The sequence below is a fragment of the Phalaenopsis equestris genome, unplaced genomic scaffold, assembly GCF_001263595.1.
Source record: "Phalaenopsis equestris unplaced genomic scaffold, ASM126359v1 Scaffold000608, whole genome shotgun sequence".
Taxonomy (NCBI): domain Eukaryota; kingdom Viridiplantae; phylum Streptophyta; class Magnoliopsida; order Asparagales; family Orchidaceae; genus Phalaenopsis; species Phalaenopsis equestris.
Window position 1 is genome coordinate 383075 of NW_018165048.1, and position 18367 is coordinate 401441.

Consider the following 18367-nt stretch of genomic DNA (forward strand, 5'->3'; position numbering starts at 1 on the left):
TTTTCTTTTGAAAAAAAAATGTTCGTCTAGAGTGTAAAGATTATGCGGTAAATCCAAGTAAAAATTTAAATAATCAACATCTATTATTAGGTCTGACTTTTTAGATGAAGAGTTGTAAAATAAAAAAATACAATAAAATATTATTATAGAATTAGATGGGGGCACCTAAAAGATAAATAAAATCAATTTTATGAGTAAATTTCAAGATTTTAATATTTAGGATGTCCATGAAGAAGTGAATTCTATGTGGGATAAATTAACAAACACTATTAAACAAGTGGCAAAAGATGTACTTAGAGAATCAAATAGAAAAGTTTTTTTATGAATAAAAATAGTTGGTGGTGAAATAATAATATGCAACAAAAAATAAAATAAAATAAGTGTTATAAAAATTGATTTAAATGTAAAAGTGACCCTAAAAATTCTGTTTTTAGTGATCTTTATAATAAATTAAATACTAAATATGATGAAATATATATGCATAACTAATCAAACAAAGAGAAAAGAAAAGTAAAGATTTAATTCAAGTAAAGTGTATTAAAGATGAAAATAAAAAAATAGAGGAAGGTATTCAAAATAAGTGGGTGAGCTATTTTGATAAACTTTTCAATGAAATTTATAAAAATATAATCAACTTTAGTGATCTTAATATCATTAATAATAATAAAATATTTTATTTTTACCATTGCATTGGTAAAAAAAATTGACAAGGCTTTAAAAAAATCAAGAATGAAAAATCAATAGGACATGATGATATCCTAATTGAAGTGTGGAAATATTTAGATGATTTGAGAATTTCTTGACATACTAAACTCTTTAATATTATTTTTAGAATTAAAAAGTTGTCTAAAGAGTGGAGGACGAGTATTTTGGTCTCCATTTTTAAGAATAAAGTAGATGCACAAGAGTGTGCAAATTATAGAAGAATTAAATTGATCTATCATAGTTTAAAATTATGGGAGAAGGTAATTGACCATAGGTTAAGATGTGATGCAAAAATTTCTCATAATCAGTTTGGATTTATGTCGAGCAGGTCTACTTTGGAAGTTATACATTTATTGAGAGGTTTGATGGAGAAGTGCAAAAAGAATAAGATAAACCTACATCATTTGATTTTTATTGATTTAGAAAAAACTTACGATAAGGTTCCAAGAGAAGTACTTTAGAGAGTTCTAAAGAAGAAAAGTGTTGATACGACATATTCTCGGTCATCAAAAATGTGTATACTAGAGTTGTTACTTGTGTTAGAGTAGAAGGAGGATTGACCAAGCATTTTCTGTTTTTAGTCGGATTACAACAGGGATCGGCTTTTAGCCCATATCTTTTTTGTTTTAAATATGGATGCTCTTATTGGACATTTATAAGAGGATGTACCTCGGTGAATGCTTTTTGCTGATGATAACCTTCTTGTGGATAAGACTAAATAAAGAGTTCAAGAAATACATGAATTATGGAGGTCTACATTGGAGTCTAAAGACCTTCGTATGAGTATATCTAAAATTGAATAAATTGAATGGAATTTTAGTAGTAGTAGTAACTCTAGTGACAGAGCTGTAACTATGGGTGATTAAATTATTAAAAGCTGTGATCGTTTTAGATAACTTGGGTCAATTGTTCAAAGTGATGGTGATATAAATTGGAATGTTATTAGTAGAATTCAAATTGGTTGGTTGAAGTGGAGGAATGCATCGGGCTTATTGTGTGATAGAAAAGTACCGCTTAGACTGAAATGAAAGTTTTATAAGATGATGGTGAAACCTGCTCTACAGTGCAAACTTTTGGCCTTTAAAAGAGAAGCATAAAACAAAGTTAAGGGTTGCTGAGATGAGAATGCTGAAGTGGATGAGTGGTTTGACATTTAGAGACAAAATACAAAATAAATATATTCGAGATAGGGTTAGTGTAGCTTCAGTGGAGAACAATGTTAGAGAGAGTCGTCTCAGATGGTTTGGTCACATTAAACGCCGACCATCTGAATAATCCTGTTAGGAGAGTAGATGTTTTAGACTTTACTTATGTTAAGAAAGGTAGATGTAGGCCTAAAGAGACTTGGGCAAGTTGCATAAAAAATGATCTTAATCTATTATCAGTAAATGAAAATATGACACTCAATAAGACGTAATGAAGAAAAAGGATTCATGTAGCCGACCCCACTCAGTGGGATAAAGGCTTATTGTTGTTGATGTATACTGTCATTCGATAATAAACATAGCAAAAAATTCTTTAGAAGTAAATAGTACAATCATGTTATTAGAAGAATAATTTCCTTAATTTGCATTATTACTCTATAGCAATTATTAGTAGCCCTATGAAAAATTGAAAAGGGATTATAAAAAATTTTAAAAATAGATATTGGCCATTAGCAGGCGGCTAGTATATAGAATGTTAGGTTTTTTATGGTGCCAACTAAAATGAATTGAAATTTTCCTCAGATGTCTCATCCAAATCAATATGATCCACTCATGTATTGGCAATATTAGGGTGACAATTTATGTGACAAAGTACATTTTAGAGATTAGATATGTTAAATAGAAATCTTGACAAAATAAGACCTTGAAAAGTGTTTCCTTAAGACGGGTTTTAAGAATCATAAATGTTGGCAAAGTTCAATCAACTTGTCACACCCTGGGTCCGGAAGGCAGTACACTCCGGCAACACAGGGCATGATGAAAAAAATTGAACATGCTTTGTATTCTTAAATGGAAAAGAATTTACAAGTAATAATAGAAAAAAATAGAAAAAATTCAATTTTTTATTCCAAAAATAAGGATACGACTGATACAACTAAACGAAAATGAGACAACTGAAAAAAAAAACTAGAATAAAAATAAAGAGATAACTACCCAATCAGAAAGAAAATACAATAATTCATACAAAACTGAAAAATACCAAAAGTAAATCTAAATCTGGAAAGTGTTCAAACCTGTTATATAAAAATATCAACAGATGGGTAAGAAAATCAAACTCAGTAATTAAATACTACTTATTAAAGCATAAATGGTAACGAAAATAGGGCATGTAGTATGACTAATAAGTATGAATGATTTATTACGTGCAAAAAAGAATTTGCAAGGACCGTCATATGTTTATGATCATGAATAAGAGTTACTTGAACACATGCACTTTTTTGTAGATATTTACATGCTACAATATCAGGTGTTTTGGTACAGATATGAATAATCAATCATTTCACACTAGTTGATAATATAAAATTTCAATATATACATATATACATATAATTATATTTATATCTAGTCGGTCTACTACAATACCCTGAAACAAGAAAAGATAAGCACCAAGCTCATGGAAATCAACTGATTTCTCTGAAGCACCTATCAGTCCGGCTAGCTACAATAAAAGGGTTTAATACTATCATAATAATATTATAATATTAGTTATATTTCATGATCATAATCAACATGAGAACATAACTATAAAATGTTCACCGGTATTTATAAACAATTATGAAAACTTAATTGATAAGATTTGTCATATCAGACTATTAAAGAAATACTAGCTATTAAAAGCTTAAATACGAACAATTAAATACAAGACTAAGCAAAAATAAACAAATTTAATTACACAGTCATCATGAGCAAAAATAGAAGCTGTTGTAATTATATGAACGAAATTTAAAAGGGTGAGAATGACAAACTTATAATTAGTTAGGAATCTAATACAATTAGCAAGGATAACGCCCCTAACTAGGAAGGGTACGTTTATCTCATAATAAAGAGCGATTATTTACCTCGAGTCGGCAAATATAATACTTCTACAAACTCGATGGTTTGACTATCTATCCTACATCAATTAGAAGGTAAGATTAATTATGCAGTTATTACTTGGATATAATCTAAACCACGTTCATTAATATGATTATTAACACCATTATTATTGTTCTTAATTTATTATTATAATTATTATAATATTTTTAAAAGAAAGAATTTATGAACGTTGACCTACTAACATACTTAAAATAATAATATTCTCTTTTTTTAGTTTGATAAGGAGGAAAAAATTAATTCTTTTATTAGGTACAATTAATTAACAAAAAGAACATCTTTTTAATTCTTAAATCTTGTTTTTCTTTCTTTGCCTTAAATCTCTGTTGGGAGACGGGTTACGGGATTTAGAGGAGCCGAAGTGTGCAAGAGCAACGAGGGTAGCAAGAGAAGACAAGGGTTACCTTCCTCGATGGTTTTGGGTAGGAGCGTACGGAATGGGGAGGAAGGTATGACGCGATCCGCCTATTGCCTTCCCCGCATACTCTAATCGCGATTGTATCTCAAGGGATAGGACAAAAGGGCAATGATTTTGGGCAGTACCGAGAGGAGGGAGGAGGGAGGTTGTTGTTCAATGTCCTAACCCACGCTCAATTCTTGTAGGAATGCAGCAAGAGCAAATCGAAAGAAAATTGAAGGAAATCACAAGCTTGAATTGGGAAAACAGTAGGAAAGGAAAGAATCGTGTAGCAAGAAAAAAAAAATTGGCTTTTACATAACTGATATTCCAAGAGAATAGAGATCAATTTGTTAGCATTCCTTCTAGCTAAAGGCCTGATCTCTTTTATCCTAATCTTCTCCACATTTCTCGCTGTCTGCTTGAATAATATATCCATAGTACTTCCTGATTTGTTCCCCATAATACTTCTTGATTTGTTCCCCAAGGGCAATGTTGACAAAAACTCAATGAATTTAGCGAAATGGAAAGCAACTTATCCAGTTCAAAACATAAAGTGATTATTGATCGGTTTCTAACTCAAACTACCACAATAGCTACAAGTACAAAATGAAGGACAAAAATTATACCATGAATGATAGATAGGAGTCTAGTCGCTGAAGATTTCGACGAATCAAACTTGTGGAATCCCTTATTTCAGTATCGGTCCATTGTGTTTGTTCATCTTCCATGTTTGGAAGTTTCTCAAAATGAAGTTCACAAGAGTTGCCACTTTCCATGGAAAGTGAATCGTTGTTCTGAAATTTTTGAGAACCCAATAAATTAGCATTGAATACTGGTAGTAAAACATGTACAACTATCAGGCGGCATATCAAGGCTTTGCACCATAAGTCTACAAAAGAAGTCAAAGGACTCATAATTCCTACAGTGAAGATACCTCATTGTATATTTCACATGGATGACTTATGGATACTTCCAACTTGCAGAAAAGGTTATCAATGTCCACCAATAATGACAGTAATGACTTTTCTTGATCCGCAGTTAACAATTCACTGAATTTGTTGACCTCTAAATAAACCTGAGAAAATAAAAAGAAGCTTTCCCATCTCAATAGAATGTGAACAGGTTAAGCAGGCCAATGTTTCAAAATTATGCAAACCTGCGCGAGGAATGTAGCCAAGCACCGTTGTAGCGTTGTTAAAATAGTGATTTTAAGAGAAATTATATCAGCGGCAGAGTAAGCGATAGACTGAAATGGATGTCCATCTGTGGCAAGCCTTCTTATTATCTGAAAAGATTCATACATAAAGGCTCGTGGTCCTCTGTTAAAAACCATGAACCACACCTTTTGATAGTCTGTTTCCTGGATAAAGGTATAAAAATTAAAAATATGAAACTATAGGTTTGGCACAAAATAGCCATACCGTCATGCTATGATCAACTTATAAAAAGTAGAGCTAATAAATATGATCAAGCAAAATCAGAAATAACCACAGCCCGAGCTTGCCAGAAAGCCAAACTTTTATGTATTCTGTGTAAATTTGACAAAGTATGCTCCCTTATATCTTCCAATATGACGAATATTCTGGATGCTTCAGCAGCAACGCTGAAATATTGGATTTAACATGAATTATTAATTTAACACAATAACAAACATGACATACCAATTCATGCTAAACAAAACATGGGAATAACAACAAGAACAGTTTGAACATAGCATGGGTGCAGTTGTCTCCGATAATTTTGAAGCTTCAATTGGAATCGGAATATGCTCATCATCCAGATAATTGAGGATAAACCAAGATGTACTTTGACACAGAAACCTTGAGTACATGCATTTCCTCATTTGGACCAAACAGTATCAATTAAAAAGTATTGAAATAAGGAAACATAAAACATAAGGATAAATAATTGTATCTCAATGGGGTGGTTTCTGGCCGATAAATTTACTTGGAAAATGCCCAAGCTACTGAGCTGATGGTTTCCCTCTAAGCAAAATTGCCAAAATTACTATTAATGAAAACATATTAAAACGCAACAAAAAGCTCCCTTATCGTGTACCATTAAACTCTAGTTTCCTCCCTGCAATCATCTTTCTGATGTAACTAAAACCAAAGTTTTATAAAGTTTCCTGGCTGGAACAAAAACAAGAAGCCTTCATCCCACTAATAAGTGGGGTCGGCTACATGAATCATTTTTCTCCATTGTGTCTTATTGAGTGTCATATTTTCATTTAATTATAATAAATTAACATCATTTTTTTATATAACATGCCCAACTATTATTAGGTCTACCTTAGCCTTTCTTAACATATGTTAAATCTAAAACATCTACTCTTCTAGTTGGGTCATTGGATGGTCGACGTTTAATATGACCAAACCATCCAAGGTAACTCTATCTAATCTTGACTTCCATTGGAGCTACTCCAACCCCTTCACGATTATATTCGTTTCACATTGTCTCTAATGTGTAAAGTCACTCATCCACTAAGCATTCTCATCTCATCAATAATTAACTTAATTTTATGCTTCTCTTTTACATGCCAACATTATGCGTCATAAAGCATTGCGAGTATCACCACCATCTTGTAAATTTTCCTTTAAGTCTAAGCCCTACTTTTCTATCACACAGTAAGCCCGATCCATTCCTCCACTACAACCATCCAGCTTGAATTCTACAAATAGCATATCGATCTATATCTCCATCACTTTGAACAATAGACACGAGATATCTAAAACGTTCACTCCTTTCAATGAATTGATCATCCATTATTATAATCCCACCACTAGATCTACTACTACTAAAATTACATTTCATGTATGCAGTTTTAGATCTACTCAAATGGAAGTCCTGGGACTCTAAAGTTGACCTCCATAATTTAAGTTTTTCTTGAACTCTCTCTAGTCTTATCCACAAGAAGGATATCATTAGTGAAAAGCATACACCAAGGTACATCCTCCTATAAATATCCAGAAATAATATCCATAACTAAAACAAAATGAGTCTTAAAGTCAATCCCTAATAAGAAAATACTTGGAAATCATCCTTGTGTTCAAACACAAGTAACAACTCTAATATACATATTTTTAATGGCTTCAATATAAGTAATATGATATGCTTAGAGACCAAGATCAGCGAATAAACCACGACAAAACGGCAATAGATAGGTGGAAGAAATGCAAAGAAGGGCTGCAATTACAAAAATCAAAGAAACAAGCAAGATACAAGGATGATCTACTTTCGAAAGGCAGAAAGTCTCTCCCACACCCTATACATTGCTAGGAACACCACAATAGGAAAGAAAATAGCAGTCAAACAAAAACATGCATCAAAAAAAAACAAAACCTAAGTTCCCTCCTAATAGAATCCTCATATAGCATTTGAAAACTTTTCTTCTAAACTTTCTCCCAAACTCCCCTCAATTTCTCTTCCTTGAGTATGTGATTATAGTCCTAGCGGGCCCCACATGCTCCTTTCCTTCATCTGTCGCGGCATGTGGTTGCTCGGTTGCTTCCTACGAAGAGGACCAGCCCGTTTGTGGAGGGGGCGAACCAAATGGTAGGCATTTGACCGGTCCCTCCCAGACTGGTCCTGCCCGTGGCGTAGCAATACTCTCCTCCCAAAGAATAACCTTGTCCTCAAGGTGGAAGAAAGGAAATTGCTTGTGGATCACCTCGTAAGGCTCCCACGTTGCTTCATAGTCTAGCAATCCTTTCCACATAACTAAGACCTCATTTGCTCCCCATACTTCTCGGTGCACTACTTAGATTTCTAGGGGCTCCAGAATCACCTCCAAAACATTCGTCAATGTCAGCGTTAATGTAGATGAAGGTGTATGATTTTCAATCACACGTCTCAGCTGTAATACATGAAAGACCGGGTGTAGTGCAGATGATGGTGGTGACGTCAAATAGTAGGTCACTGTCCCGATGTGTAACATCACCTCATAAGGACAAAAATAACTTGGTGAAAGTTTCATGCTCCTCCTGGCCAATGTCTTTTATCGGTAGGGTCTCAAGTTCAAATAGATCATATCTCCAAGTTCAAATTGCACCTCTCTTGTGTTCATTTGCTTTCCTCCTCATGATTTATTGAGCTCTCAGTAAATGTCCCTTGATCTATGCTAGTATCATGTCCCCCTCCATGTACTGATAGACGTTGAACATCAGTGTAGTACTATGCCCATAATGTATTAAATAAGGAGGATCCCACCCATACAATATCTTGAAAAGGGTGGTGTGTGTTGCGGTGTGGTACAAAGTATTATACTAATATTTGGCTCATGCAATCCACTTAGCTCATAGCTTCGGTGTATCAGATACAAAACAATGCAAATATGTCTCCACACTTCTATTTAACACCTCCGTCTGTCCATCAGTCTGGGATGATATGCGGTGCTTCATTTATGGACTGTCCCTTGCAACATGAATAGCTCCTTCCAGAAGTGGTTGAGGAACATTTTGTTTATATCTGATGCAATCGATTCCAACACACTTGCAAACAGACCACTTCCCGGATAAACACCACCGTGATTAAGACCGCAGTGTAGGGATGTGTCGGTCAACCTTTTGATTTTTTAAAATTGAAAATAATTTTGAAATTTAATTTAATATAAGAGGTATATAGTTTGGGTTTTGAAAGTAGTATGTTTTAATTTTCTAAAAATAAGACCAAATGAATTTCATTAGTCTAATGGTTTGCATAAACGTGTCCGATACCGCGAATATTATACCTTCCCGAAAGATGAGTGTATACCTCGACGATGAACACAATCCTGCAAACTAAGATTATTTGTGACATCTGTTTGGTCTGCTAACTTTTTATGTGTGACCGACAAGTTATCCTACCTAATATAAAGATTAAGTAGGATTTATTTTATCTGGGTTCCAAGTTCCCTATAGGGGGAAGCTTCTATAGTTAATTACATCCCAAATAACGGGGGTCACTTGAGAAAACTCTCGATAATGATCAGATGTACTGGTCTTCAAAAATTTAAAGTTTAGGTTTTCACGGTAGGACGTAAAAAAATAAGTGGGAGTGGCTCAAATAGGAACAGTTATTTTCAGGAGTCCAAAAGAAGAAAAATGAGACACTTGAGAAAACTCTCGATGATGATCAGAGGTACTAGTCTTCAAGAATTTAAAGTTTAGGTTTTTGCAGTAGAACTTGGAAAAGCAAGTGGGAGTGGCTCAAATAGGAACAGTTATTTTTAGGAATCCAAAATAAGAAAAAGGGTAGGGGGTGTCACAGATCCTGAAGCGAAACATTGATTCTGGTTTGGCTTCTTATTTATTGATATTTCTTCTTTCAGGAAGTAAATGAGTTGTGATTGTTGATTGTTTGTTCAATCTGTGTCGTTCATTAGTTCTTATTTGATTGCATGGGTGTCCAAATGTTCATTCCTCTTTTCATTGGAGCTATTTGTAATGGCTTTTGTCATCTTTCCCATTCCCCATGTCTTTATCAAATGGTTATATCCTTTGTTTGTCGAGGATAAATAATGATACCCTACATGAAGGTTATATGGATGGATATTATGATTTAAATGTTAGTCATGTTTAATTCCAAATTCATTCTTTATGCTTTTCTTATTTATAGAGTGGGTTGCTACCACCTACATAGTAATTTCTTTTATTAATTCATGTTGGAGGTGATCTTGATATTCTTGCTTCCATTGGCTAGATTGATGGGAAGGTATCACTGACACTGACTTATCCAGCATTGGGTGTTGGTGGTATTTATGTTTCAATTACTTTTCTAGCAAGAGGCTAGCTACAACATGTATCATCTAAAGCTGTTTGATTTATCATTGATTTTTAAGTATTTGCACCACTTGTTCTCAATGATTTACTTATATTTGGCATGACTGGCCCTAATGAAGTTCCCCTTTTCTTCTAATCGGTAGTAAGTGGTTTTGTATTCTCCGTTTTGTGCTTGGGTTACTTTAATGGACCAATAACAATGATTATATAGTGAATTAAATTATCTGTTATCTCATTAATATTTAATAGAGTGGCTATCTTTTCCTTAGCTTGGATTAAATAAAGGTTAAATTGCAGTGCAATGAATTTAATTTTTGGAAGGGTGATGTTCTATTGTCTTTATTACTATGCTAAATTTAGATTCTTTCTACAGATATCATACCCTACCATTTTTTGTGTCGGTAAAATACTTCTAGATTATGATCACTTTGGCCTGGGTGATTTTAGGTTATTAGATTGTGTTGATAAGGATTTACTAATCTGAGCAGCCTTTCGATGCCAATAATTTCTTCCGATTGTCTTTGCTGCCAAAAAATCTTTTCCAGAACTCTTTCTCTTTTATCTCTACATTGTTTTTTCCCCCCTTCCATTGAACTAACCAACCAATACTTTTTTGTGCTTTGCATATATGACATATGTCAAATCTTATGGTGTTCTTTTGGTGGTCTCCTCATTTTCTATTAGGGATCCTTGTGGAGCATGAATCCTACTAGTTAATTTGACTTAATTTTCATGTGTATTTTGCTTTGCGCCTTGAGCTATTAAAGCTCCGCACGCACGCGCGCACATTATCTTTTCCTTTTTGTTACAAATGTAAAGTGTCCATATGGGAAAATATTTGCATACATAAGACGTACGCAGCGCTGCGTACGTCCAGGAGTTATTCAGGGGGTACAAGGGGGTTATATCGGAATTATACCCCTCTGTAACCCCCGTGTTACAAGGGAGTTACACGGAGGTTACAGGCGGGTATAACCCGGATATAGCCCCCCTGTACCCCTGAATAACCCCCAACGTACACAGCGCTGCGTAGGTCTTATGTACGCAAATATTTTCCGCCCATATGACAATGTTTACAAATTCATTAATTTCAGGCTATATAAACTAGTAGAATAAAGCATTGTAATGTCCATGTCCTAATAGCAACATGCAAAATGAAGCAACACTAACAGCGTTAACTTTGCACTCCTGACACAATTTTTTGAATAATTTGAGTTCAGGAAATTCTATCTTCACTAATCACTTTGTTAACCCCTTGTGCAAGCTTAAATCAAATGCGACAACAAGAATAACATGTCAGAAAACCTGCGGAAACAAGGGCGAAAACTCGCGGAGATGAAGGCGAAAACTCACGGAGAAGAGTAGATTGTGCTGGTATGAAGCAGGAGAGGAAGACCAGATCGCCGCCTTCCAAAACCGACGCTGGGGCTTTGTAGGTAATATTTTGAGATTTTTGCGAGAAAACTCGAATCAGGAGAAGGAAAAAGGCTAAGGAAGGCCCTCCACGTCCGATTGGAGTAGGAAAAAATGAGGGCCTTCGCGTTGCTCGCCTCGGTGTTGGGGTTCTCTGACTCTGAGGACGCCATGGGTGGCGTCTGCCTGATGAGCCGACTGGTGAGGCAAGCAAAAGTATAAAATGCTAAGAATAAACTAGGAATTTATAGCGGGGATTACCGTGCTTAAATCCTTAGAAGTTGGTCGGATCAATTACCTTTTATGATATCTATTTGATAAAAATCAAAATAAATTTTGACTTTACACGACCGATGAGAGGAAACTGGCACTGTATAAAAATATTCTCATTTTTTTGGGAAAAAATTTGCGTGCGATAGACGTACACAGCGCTACGTGCGATATTGGATTATACTGAGGGTACAAGGGGGTTACATCCGCGGTATAACTCCTTGTAACCTCCCTATAACTTTATGTAACCTACCTGTACCCTAAAATAAGTTTCGCGTTTCTGTTATACATGTACAAGTAAGTTACAGAAGGTTACAGGGAGGTTACAAGGGGTTATACCGAGGACGTAACCCTTTGTACCCTCGGTATAACCCCAATATCGCACGCAGCGCTACGTACGTCTATCGCACGCAAATTTTTTTACCATTTTTTGACCTCCAACCATTTATTTTAAGCCCAACCGAATGAAATCAGTTAAAATATGATAAAAGACATATTTAGTAAAGTTGAGATCACTTTAATTTTACTAAAATTGTATTTAAATCTTATTTGAATGTTCTTTGAACAAAAATTATATAGATATAACAAAAAGCATCCCGACAACTATAACATTATATACTGGAATCTTGAAAATAGTAGTTGTCACAATAACAATACTATAACTATATCGTATATGTTGAATTTGAGATTGTTCTGCGAACCTCACTCAAGCAGTAGAGCTTAAGAAGATAGAGAGAGAGAGGCAGAGAGAGAGAAGGAACGAGACAAAGGATCCGTTTGGGACAGCTTAAAACTACAGCGGTGTTTTCAAAACGCCGATGTAGTATTTGTTTTGCACGTTTGAACAACTTTTTCTTAAACATTGTTTTGAATTTTGCCACAATCTGCGAGTGGCGTTTCCTTAGCATGTTTATTCATGAATTACTTTCGCTGCCCTTCGCGCGCCTGAAATTTTATTACCCCGCTCTCTGCCTAGCTCGCGATCCCTAGCTGCTCTCGCTTCCGCTTCCTTTCTACTCTCACCTTCCGTTCTCTCGTACCTTCAACTCCTCTCTCCCTGTTTCTTTCGGCGCTAATCCCAGGGTTTGGCATTTCTCTCTATGCTTCTTCCGGTGTTAATCTCAGGGTTCGGCATCTCGCTCCCTGCTTCTTCCGGCGTTAATCTCAGGGTTCGGCATTCAGCTCCTCTCTCCCTTGCTTCTTCCAGCGTTAATCCCAGGAGGCCAGTAATCCTTCGAAGCTCCACTCTTGGGGCAAATTTATTTCTCTTTTGGCTTTTTCTGTAGACTGGCTTCGTACAAAACTTGTGGTGTAAATCTGAGAAAGTGAAGGAAAAAATTATTTTTAGTATTGTTTCTCGAGTAACTTCATCCTCCCCATTGACGAAGTGGACTAAAAAGTTTCTTTTAGAAATTATAATACATGTACATAATGAATTCAACATTTTGGATTAAGCTTCAAAGTATTATATCTTATACTTAATGGAATAGTTTTGTAGTTTGTGCCACTATTTTTCGGAGGTATCAATTGTCATTGTTGTTCAGGTCTCTGACCAAAGTATTATTAATTTATCCTGTAAAGAAGCTCTACAGCTTTCTTGTCTCTCGTTAGTAATGTTAAGGCCAAGGCTCAATTTGTAACTCGGAAACCCAATTAAATTAGTGTAACATCTCACAAGAAGGCACAGGACATCAAAGATCCATCGACCATGGGGAATGGACTCCGATCATAATTGAGATAAAAAAAACCCTCATGGTGCAAGGTGAGAAATTATAGCCAGTAGTACGATATAAATCAAGGTTTAATTAATAGCAAAAAGTCATACACTTTCTTTTATAAACATCATTGAACGAAGAAACTAATATTTTTTGAATGTCAATTGCTTTTAGATGTTAAGAGATGGATTAAAAAACTAATTTTTTTAATGTCATTTCCTTCAATTATTAAACAACGAATTCTTTACATAATATATTAAGTTGTATTGGATTTTCACAATTGCTAATATTTTATATTCAAATTTGGGTCGAAGTTGAACGAAAGGACAAGAAAATGTTGTACGCAAGTACTACTCTTCACATATAAACATTATATTTTGTTTGTGAGTTGATTTTTTATTTGGTTAAATTTTGTTGCTAATGTTATTTAATGTTTTCATTTTCAATTTCCCTCGTACTAGTAAGTTGAGCAATGAATAAAAGCAAAGAGGTTGGATCATCAGCCATGTGAGACAGGGATGCCATCAATATTTTCTGTGATATCTGGCTTAGGAAGGTCAAGCTGGGAAATAGACCGACCACATATTTTAACAAAGAAGGTTGGCAAAATGTTATGGTAAAATTCAACGAATTGATAGAAAGGGACTATAATAGGATGAAATTGAAGAACAAGTGGGATCAATTAAAGAAGGACTAGAAGATCTGGAAAGAACTTAAGAGGATAACTACAAGTTTTGGCTGGGATCTAATGAAACAGACAATAGATGCTCGTGATAATTGGTGGGCTGAGAAACTAGAGGTAACGGCATACCTTTGATCACTTTCCTTATTCATTTTTAGTTATATTAAAAGGGTTTAACTAGTTCAAATTGTTATGTCGTGCAAGTTATGTCAGCAGCTAAGAACTTCAAATTTAATGGCATTGATCCAATAATGGAAGAGAAGTTGGATGACATGTTCAAGGGGGTTGTTGCAACGAGAGCTCATGCTTTTACCCCATTTGAGCCTGACTTCATTGGTACAACAAATGTCCTAGGAACCAATCATTTAAGCGACTCAATAGAAGTGCCCTGCGAAATCCAAAGGGATGTGGAGTCCTCATCCATTCCAAAATAGCCTAGGGTGGAGAAAAGGAAGAAAGGAGTTGCATTCGTCAGGAGCACAATCGAAAAACTAGTTGAATCCTGCATAGTTAAGCTTTCTGCTTCACAGGAAATATCCTTCGAGGGGTGCCTTCAAATCTAAAATATACATGCTGAGGTTACCACGGACAAGAAATTATATATCAATTGTGTCAAGTTACTACAAGATCCAGTTCGTATAGAATTTTTTGTGAAGTTAGATGCAGAATACCAACTCAATTTCTTACGCTCCTTCTTGGAAAATTGAATATTTTTAACTCTAGTCATTTTGTTTTCTTAGAAATGTTTGTACTGTTGTGTCATGCATCATTTTTTTTTTTCTAGCATGAATTATTTATCTGAACTTCTTATGATTAACATTGATGTTTTCATATCCTATGTGTTTATATGTTTCATGGATGTGTTTAAATGGCTTAAGGGTATAACCATTCTCTTTTAACTAACTTTTATAGGATGGATCCAGAACAATTGAACTACGTTAGAAAGATTTTTCTTATTCATACTTTGTTATATCATTACTACCTTACATGTATCGACCGAACCACATGTATGTCGTCGAGCTATATTGGCGATAAATGGGTCGGTGAGTTACTACGAAGTCATCTAACACACTTTGCAAACATGTTTCACATGACAAAAGAGATTTTCATCGACCTACTCTACGAACTACAACACCAACATGGTTTGAATGGCTGGACCAGAATGGCATCCAGAGAGGTGTTAGCAATAACACAGTATATTATCTCAGAATGAGTCCATTAGAGGAGCCATAAAGCGATTTCAACATTCATTAGAGACTATCGGCAAGTATTTCTCGATTGGTTTGCATGCTCTAGTAAGTTTAGCCTCTAAGATAATTAAGCCCAAGAATCCCACATTCCAGTCCATTCTGACTCATATTGCAAATGACACTCGCTACAAGCTGTTCTTCAATGTATCTATTAAACATATAACTATTATATTAAAATTTGTTACCTCTCAATTATTAATAGATTAAACATTATTAAATTTAGGACTGTATAGGAGCCATTGATGAAACTCACGTCAATGCACGTTTATTAGATGAGCTATATGTTTTCAAGAAAGTCCGAGCGAGTACTATGTGGTTGCAGACTACTATTCTTATTACTAACGTCTCGTCAACAACATACCTGCAAATCAGCTGTTCTCAAAACGCACAAACCAAACAACTAAACAGTTTATCCAAAATAAGGGCAGAATGGTCATTTATCCAGAATCAGTTGTTTTCCAAACGCACAAACCAAACAGTCAGACAGTTTATCCGGATCAGCTGCTGATCAGCAGCTTATCAGGATAAGTAGCTTATCAGGATAAGCAGCTTATTTGAATAAGCTGGATAACATGCAGTTGCCCCAAACAGACCCTATGGGTCTGTAAGGGTCTGTTTGGGGCAGTTGCAGCTTATCCAGCTTATCTAGATAAGCTGCTTGTCCTAATAAGCTGCTGATCAGCAGCTGATTCAGACTGTCTGCCTGTTTTGTTTATGCGTTTGGAAAATATTTGATTTGTAGCTGTTTGTGGATAAATAAACATTCTGCCCCTGTTAAGTAATGTTGTTTATAACAGAACTGTCTTGGCAATATATTCAATACTGTGGAAGCAAAAAAGTATATTTTATTTTTGAGAGTATATCTATGTTTTGAATCTTCTTACTTTTTTATCCAAAAAAGCCTCATAAAAAACTTTCATCATGCTTAATTATCTAGACACAGTTTTTCATTATAGTATATAAGATTAGAGATCAGAGATACAATTTGATGGGGCATTGGTCATTGGAAACTAACGGTTGTTTAGCCATTGTGCAGATGTGATGAAGAATGTTTGGTGCAACTTTAAGCCAAAAAATACTTTTTGGATACATACAAACAATTAGCAAATTAATCCTTCAAATGAAAAGTACAGGGAGCAGCGGAATCTAATCACGACAGGGAACAAATTAATTATAATGAGAAAATAATAACTTGTTCCATTATCCATTCTAATAATCGTATGTTGGATGAACTTACATTGGAGTGCAAGGAGGAGCGGAGGAGCGGAACACGAAGTGTAAGGAGGAGCGGAGGAGTGGAGTGCAGACCAGCAAAACCCAAAACTGCATCATCTCGCTCTCCTCAATTCTTCCTCTTCTCTTATTTATCCCTACCACAAAGCTGCCTCGCTTTAACAAACCTTCCTGTTATATTCACCATTAGAGCTACCTAGGAAGGCAATGATGGGATCACGACTTACATAGACCATCGAAACTCCCATCTTTCTCATCCTTGCGCTCCGCTCCTATCATAAATTTCTCTGTTTGCACTATTCTTCTGAGGACGAGGAGAGCTGAGTAAACAACCTTGAACGAAAGAGGGAGGTGCGGTCGACCCCGTGGCCCACGTTTATTAAGAAATTAAATACACTGGTTTTAAAAACGCTTATAGAATGTCCGAACCAAACAGAAAACAACGTTTTGAAAATGCTGCACTTTTAAGGTACCCCAAATAGAACCTAAGGCTGAGTTTGGCAAAGCTTATTTGTGAAGGTGACGTTTTGAAAATGCTGCCTGTTGTTCCTTAATAACCGCAGGCGCGGTATACAGGCTGCGTCCCACGTATATCTCTTGTGCTTTTCTCATATTGCTCTTTTGCCTTCAATTGTATCATCTGCACTAGTCTCGTGTGGAAGACATAACTCTCTTCGATTCTCCTCATTTTTCTTGACTGTTGCCTTCATCCTCATCTTCTTATCTCGATCTGTGCTTCTGGTGCTCTGCTAGCAACCTCTCTGCCTTTGTGTTGGTGATTTTTGACGTCGAGGCCTTTTCGGATTTGGAATCTCCCATCTCCTTTGATGTCATAATTTTGTGATGATCTCATTCAAGGAATGGCATTCGTGATAAGGTTTTTTACTTGGTGGTGTTTTGTTCTGGTGATTTGGTGGTGTTTTGTTTTGGTGAATTTTTCTGTAAAGCCTCTTACGGGTAGAATTTTTTGGTGCTACATTTTAAAAATTGGTTCTCTGTGTGTGTTAGCAATGGGGCATGTGGCTTTGGTTTCACTGTGTGTGTTTGTGATGGGGCAGCTAAGCAATGGTTACTCTTTTTTGTGGATGGGGCATTGTCTCTATGTGTGCTGGTGGATTGGCTTGGTTTCTCTACGGGGCATGTTGAATAAAAGTTGTGAGCTTGGGGCATGTAAGGATGGGTTTCTCTGCGTGTGTTTGTGATGTGGCAGTTGGGCAGTGCTTTCTTTGTTGGTGGATGGGCATTGTATCTGTGTGTGTTGGTGGATTGGCTTGGATTGTATGCTGGGCTAGCTAAATAGAAGTTGTGAGCTTAGGGCATGTGGGATTGGGTTTCTCTGTGTGTGTTTGTGATGGGACAGTTGAGCTATGCTTACTTTGTTTGTGGATGGGCATTGTCTCTATGTGTGTTGGTGGATTGGCTTGGTTTTTATGCTAGGCTTGCAGAATAGAAGTCGTGAGCTTAGGGCATGTGGGATCGGGTTTCTCTGTGTGTGTTTCTGATGGGGCAGTTGGCTATGCTTACTCTGTCGGTGGATGGGCATTGTCTCTGTGTGTGTTGGTGGATTAGCATGGGTTCTATGTTGGGATTATTGAATAGAAGCTGTGAGCTTGGTTTCTTTTAACTTGGCATGATTACAATGGCGATTGCAGCTCCTTCGCATTCAATGTTATAATACTTATTATTGTTGTAGTGCACTGTTTAAAAATGCACTCCAAAAGGAATACTCATTCTTTCTTCTCAAACTTAATTAAGGGCTTTTCACCCTGCAACCAGTTTGTGATGCAAGAGGCTGCTTTTTGGGTAATTTTGGCATTTTGGATGCATCAACATTATCTTTTATTACAAATAAATAATATATAC

The 18367-nt window shown here is 35.7% G+C and overlaps 1 protein-coding gene across 4 annotated transcripts in view; it reads right to left on the reverse strand.

Moving 5' to 3' along the window:
• The window catches only part of LOC110029857 (protein DGS1, mitochondrial), a 142380-nt gene extending 130806 nt beyond the window's left edge, over positions 1-11574 (reverse strand). For all 4 annotated transcript variants that reach the window (XR_002294585.1, XM_020732325.1, XM_020732326.1 and 1 more), the window contains exons 1-5: positions 11295-11574; positions 5671-5785; positions 5339-5542; positions 5117-5257; positions 4809-4976 (exon numbers count right to left, since the gene is read on the reverse strand). Coding sequence is in view for 3 of the 4 variants with exons in the window: in XM_020732325.1 (XP_020587984.1) it covers positions 4809-4976; positions 5117-5257; positions 5339-5542; positions 5671-5785; positions 11295-11527 (861 nt within the window). In the remaining variant the exon portion in view is untranslated. The remainder of the gene's footprint in view (positions 1-4808; positions 4977-5116; positions 5258-5338; positions 5543-5670; positions 5786-11294) is intronic.
• Between the last annotated feature and the right edge of the window lie 6793 nt (positions 11575-18367).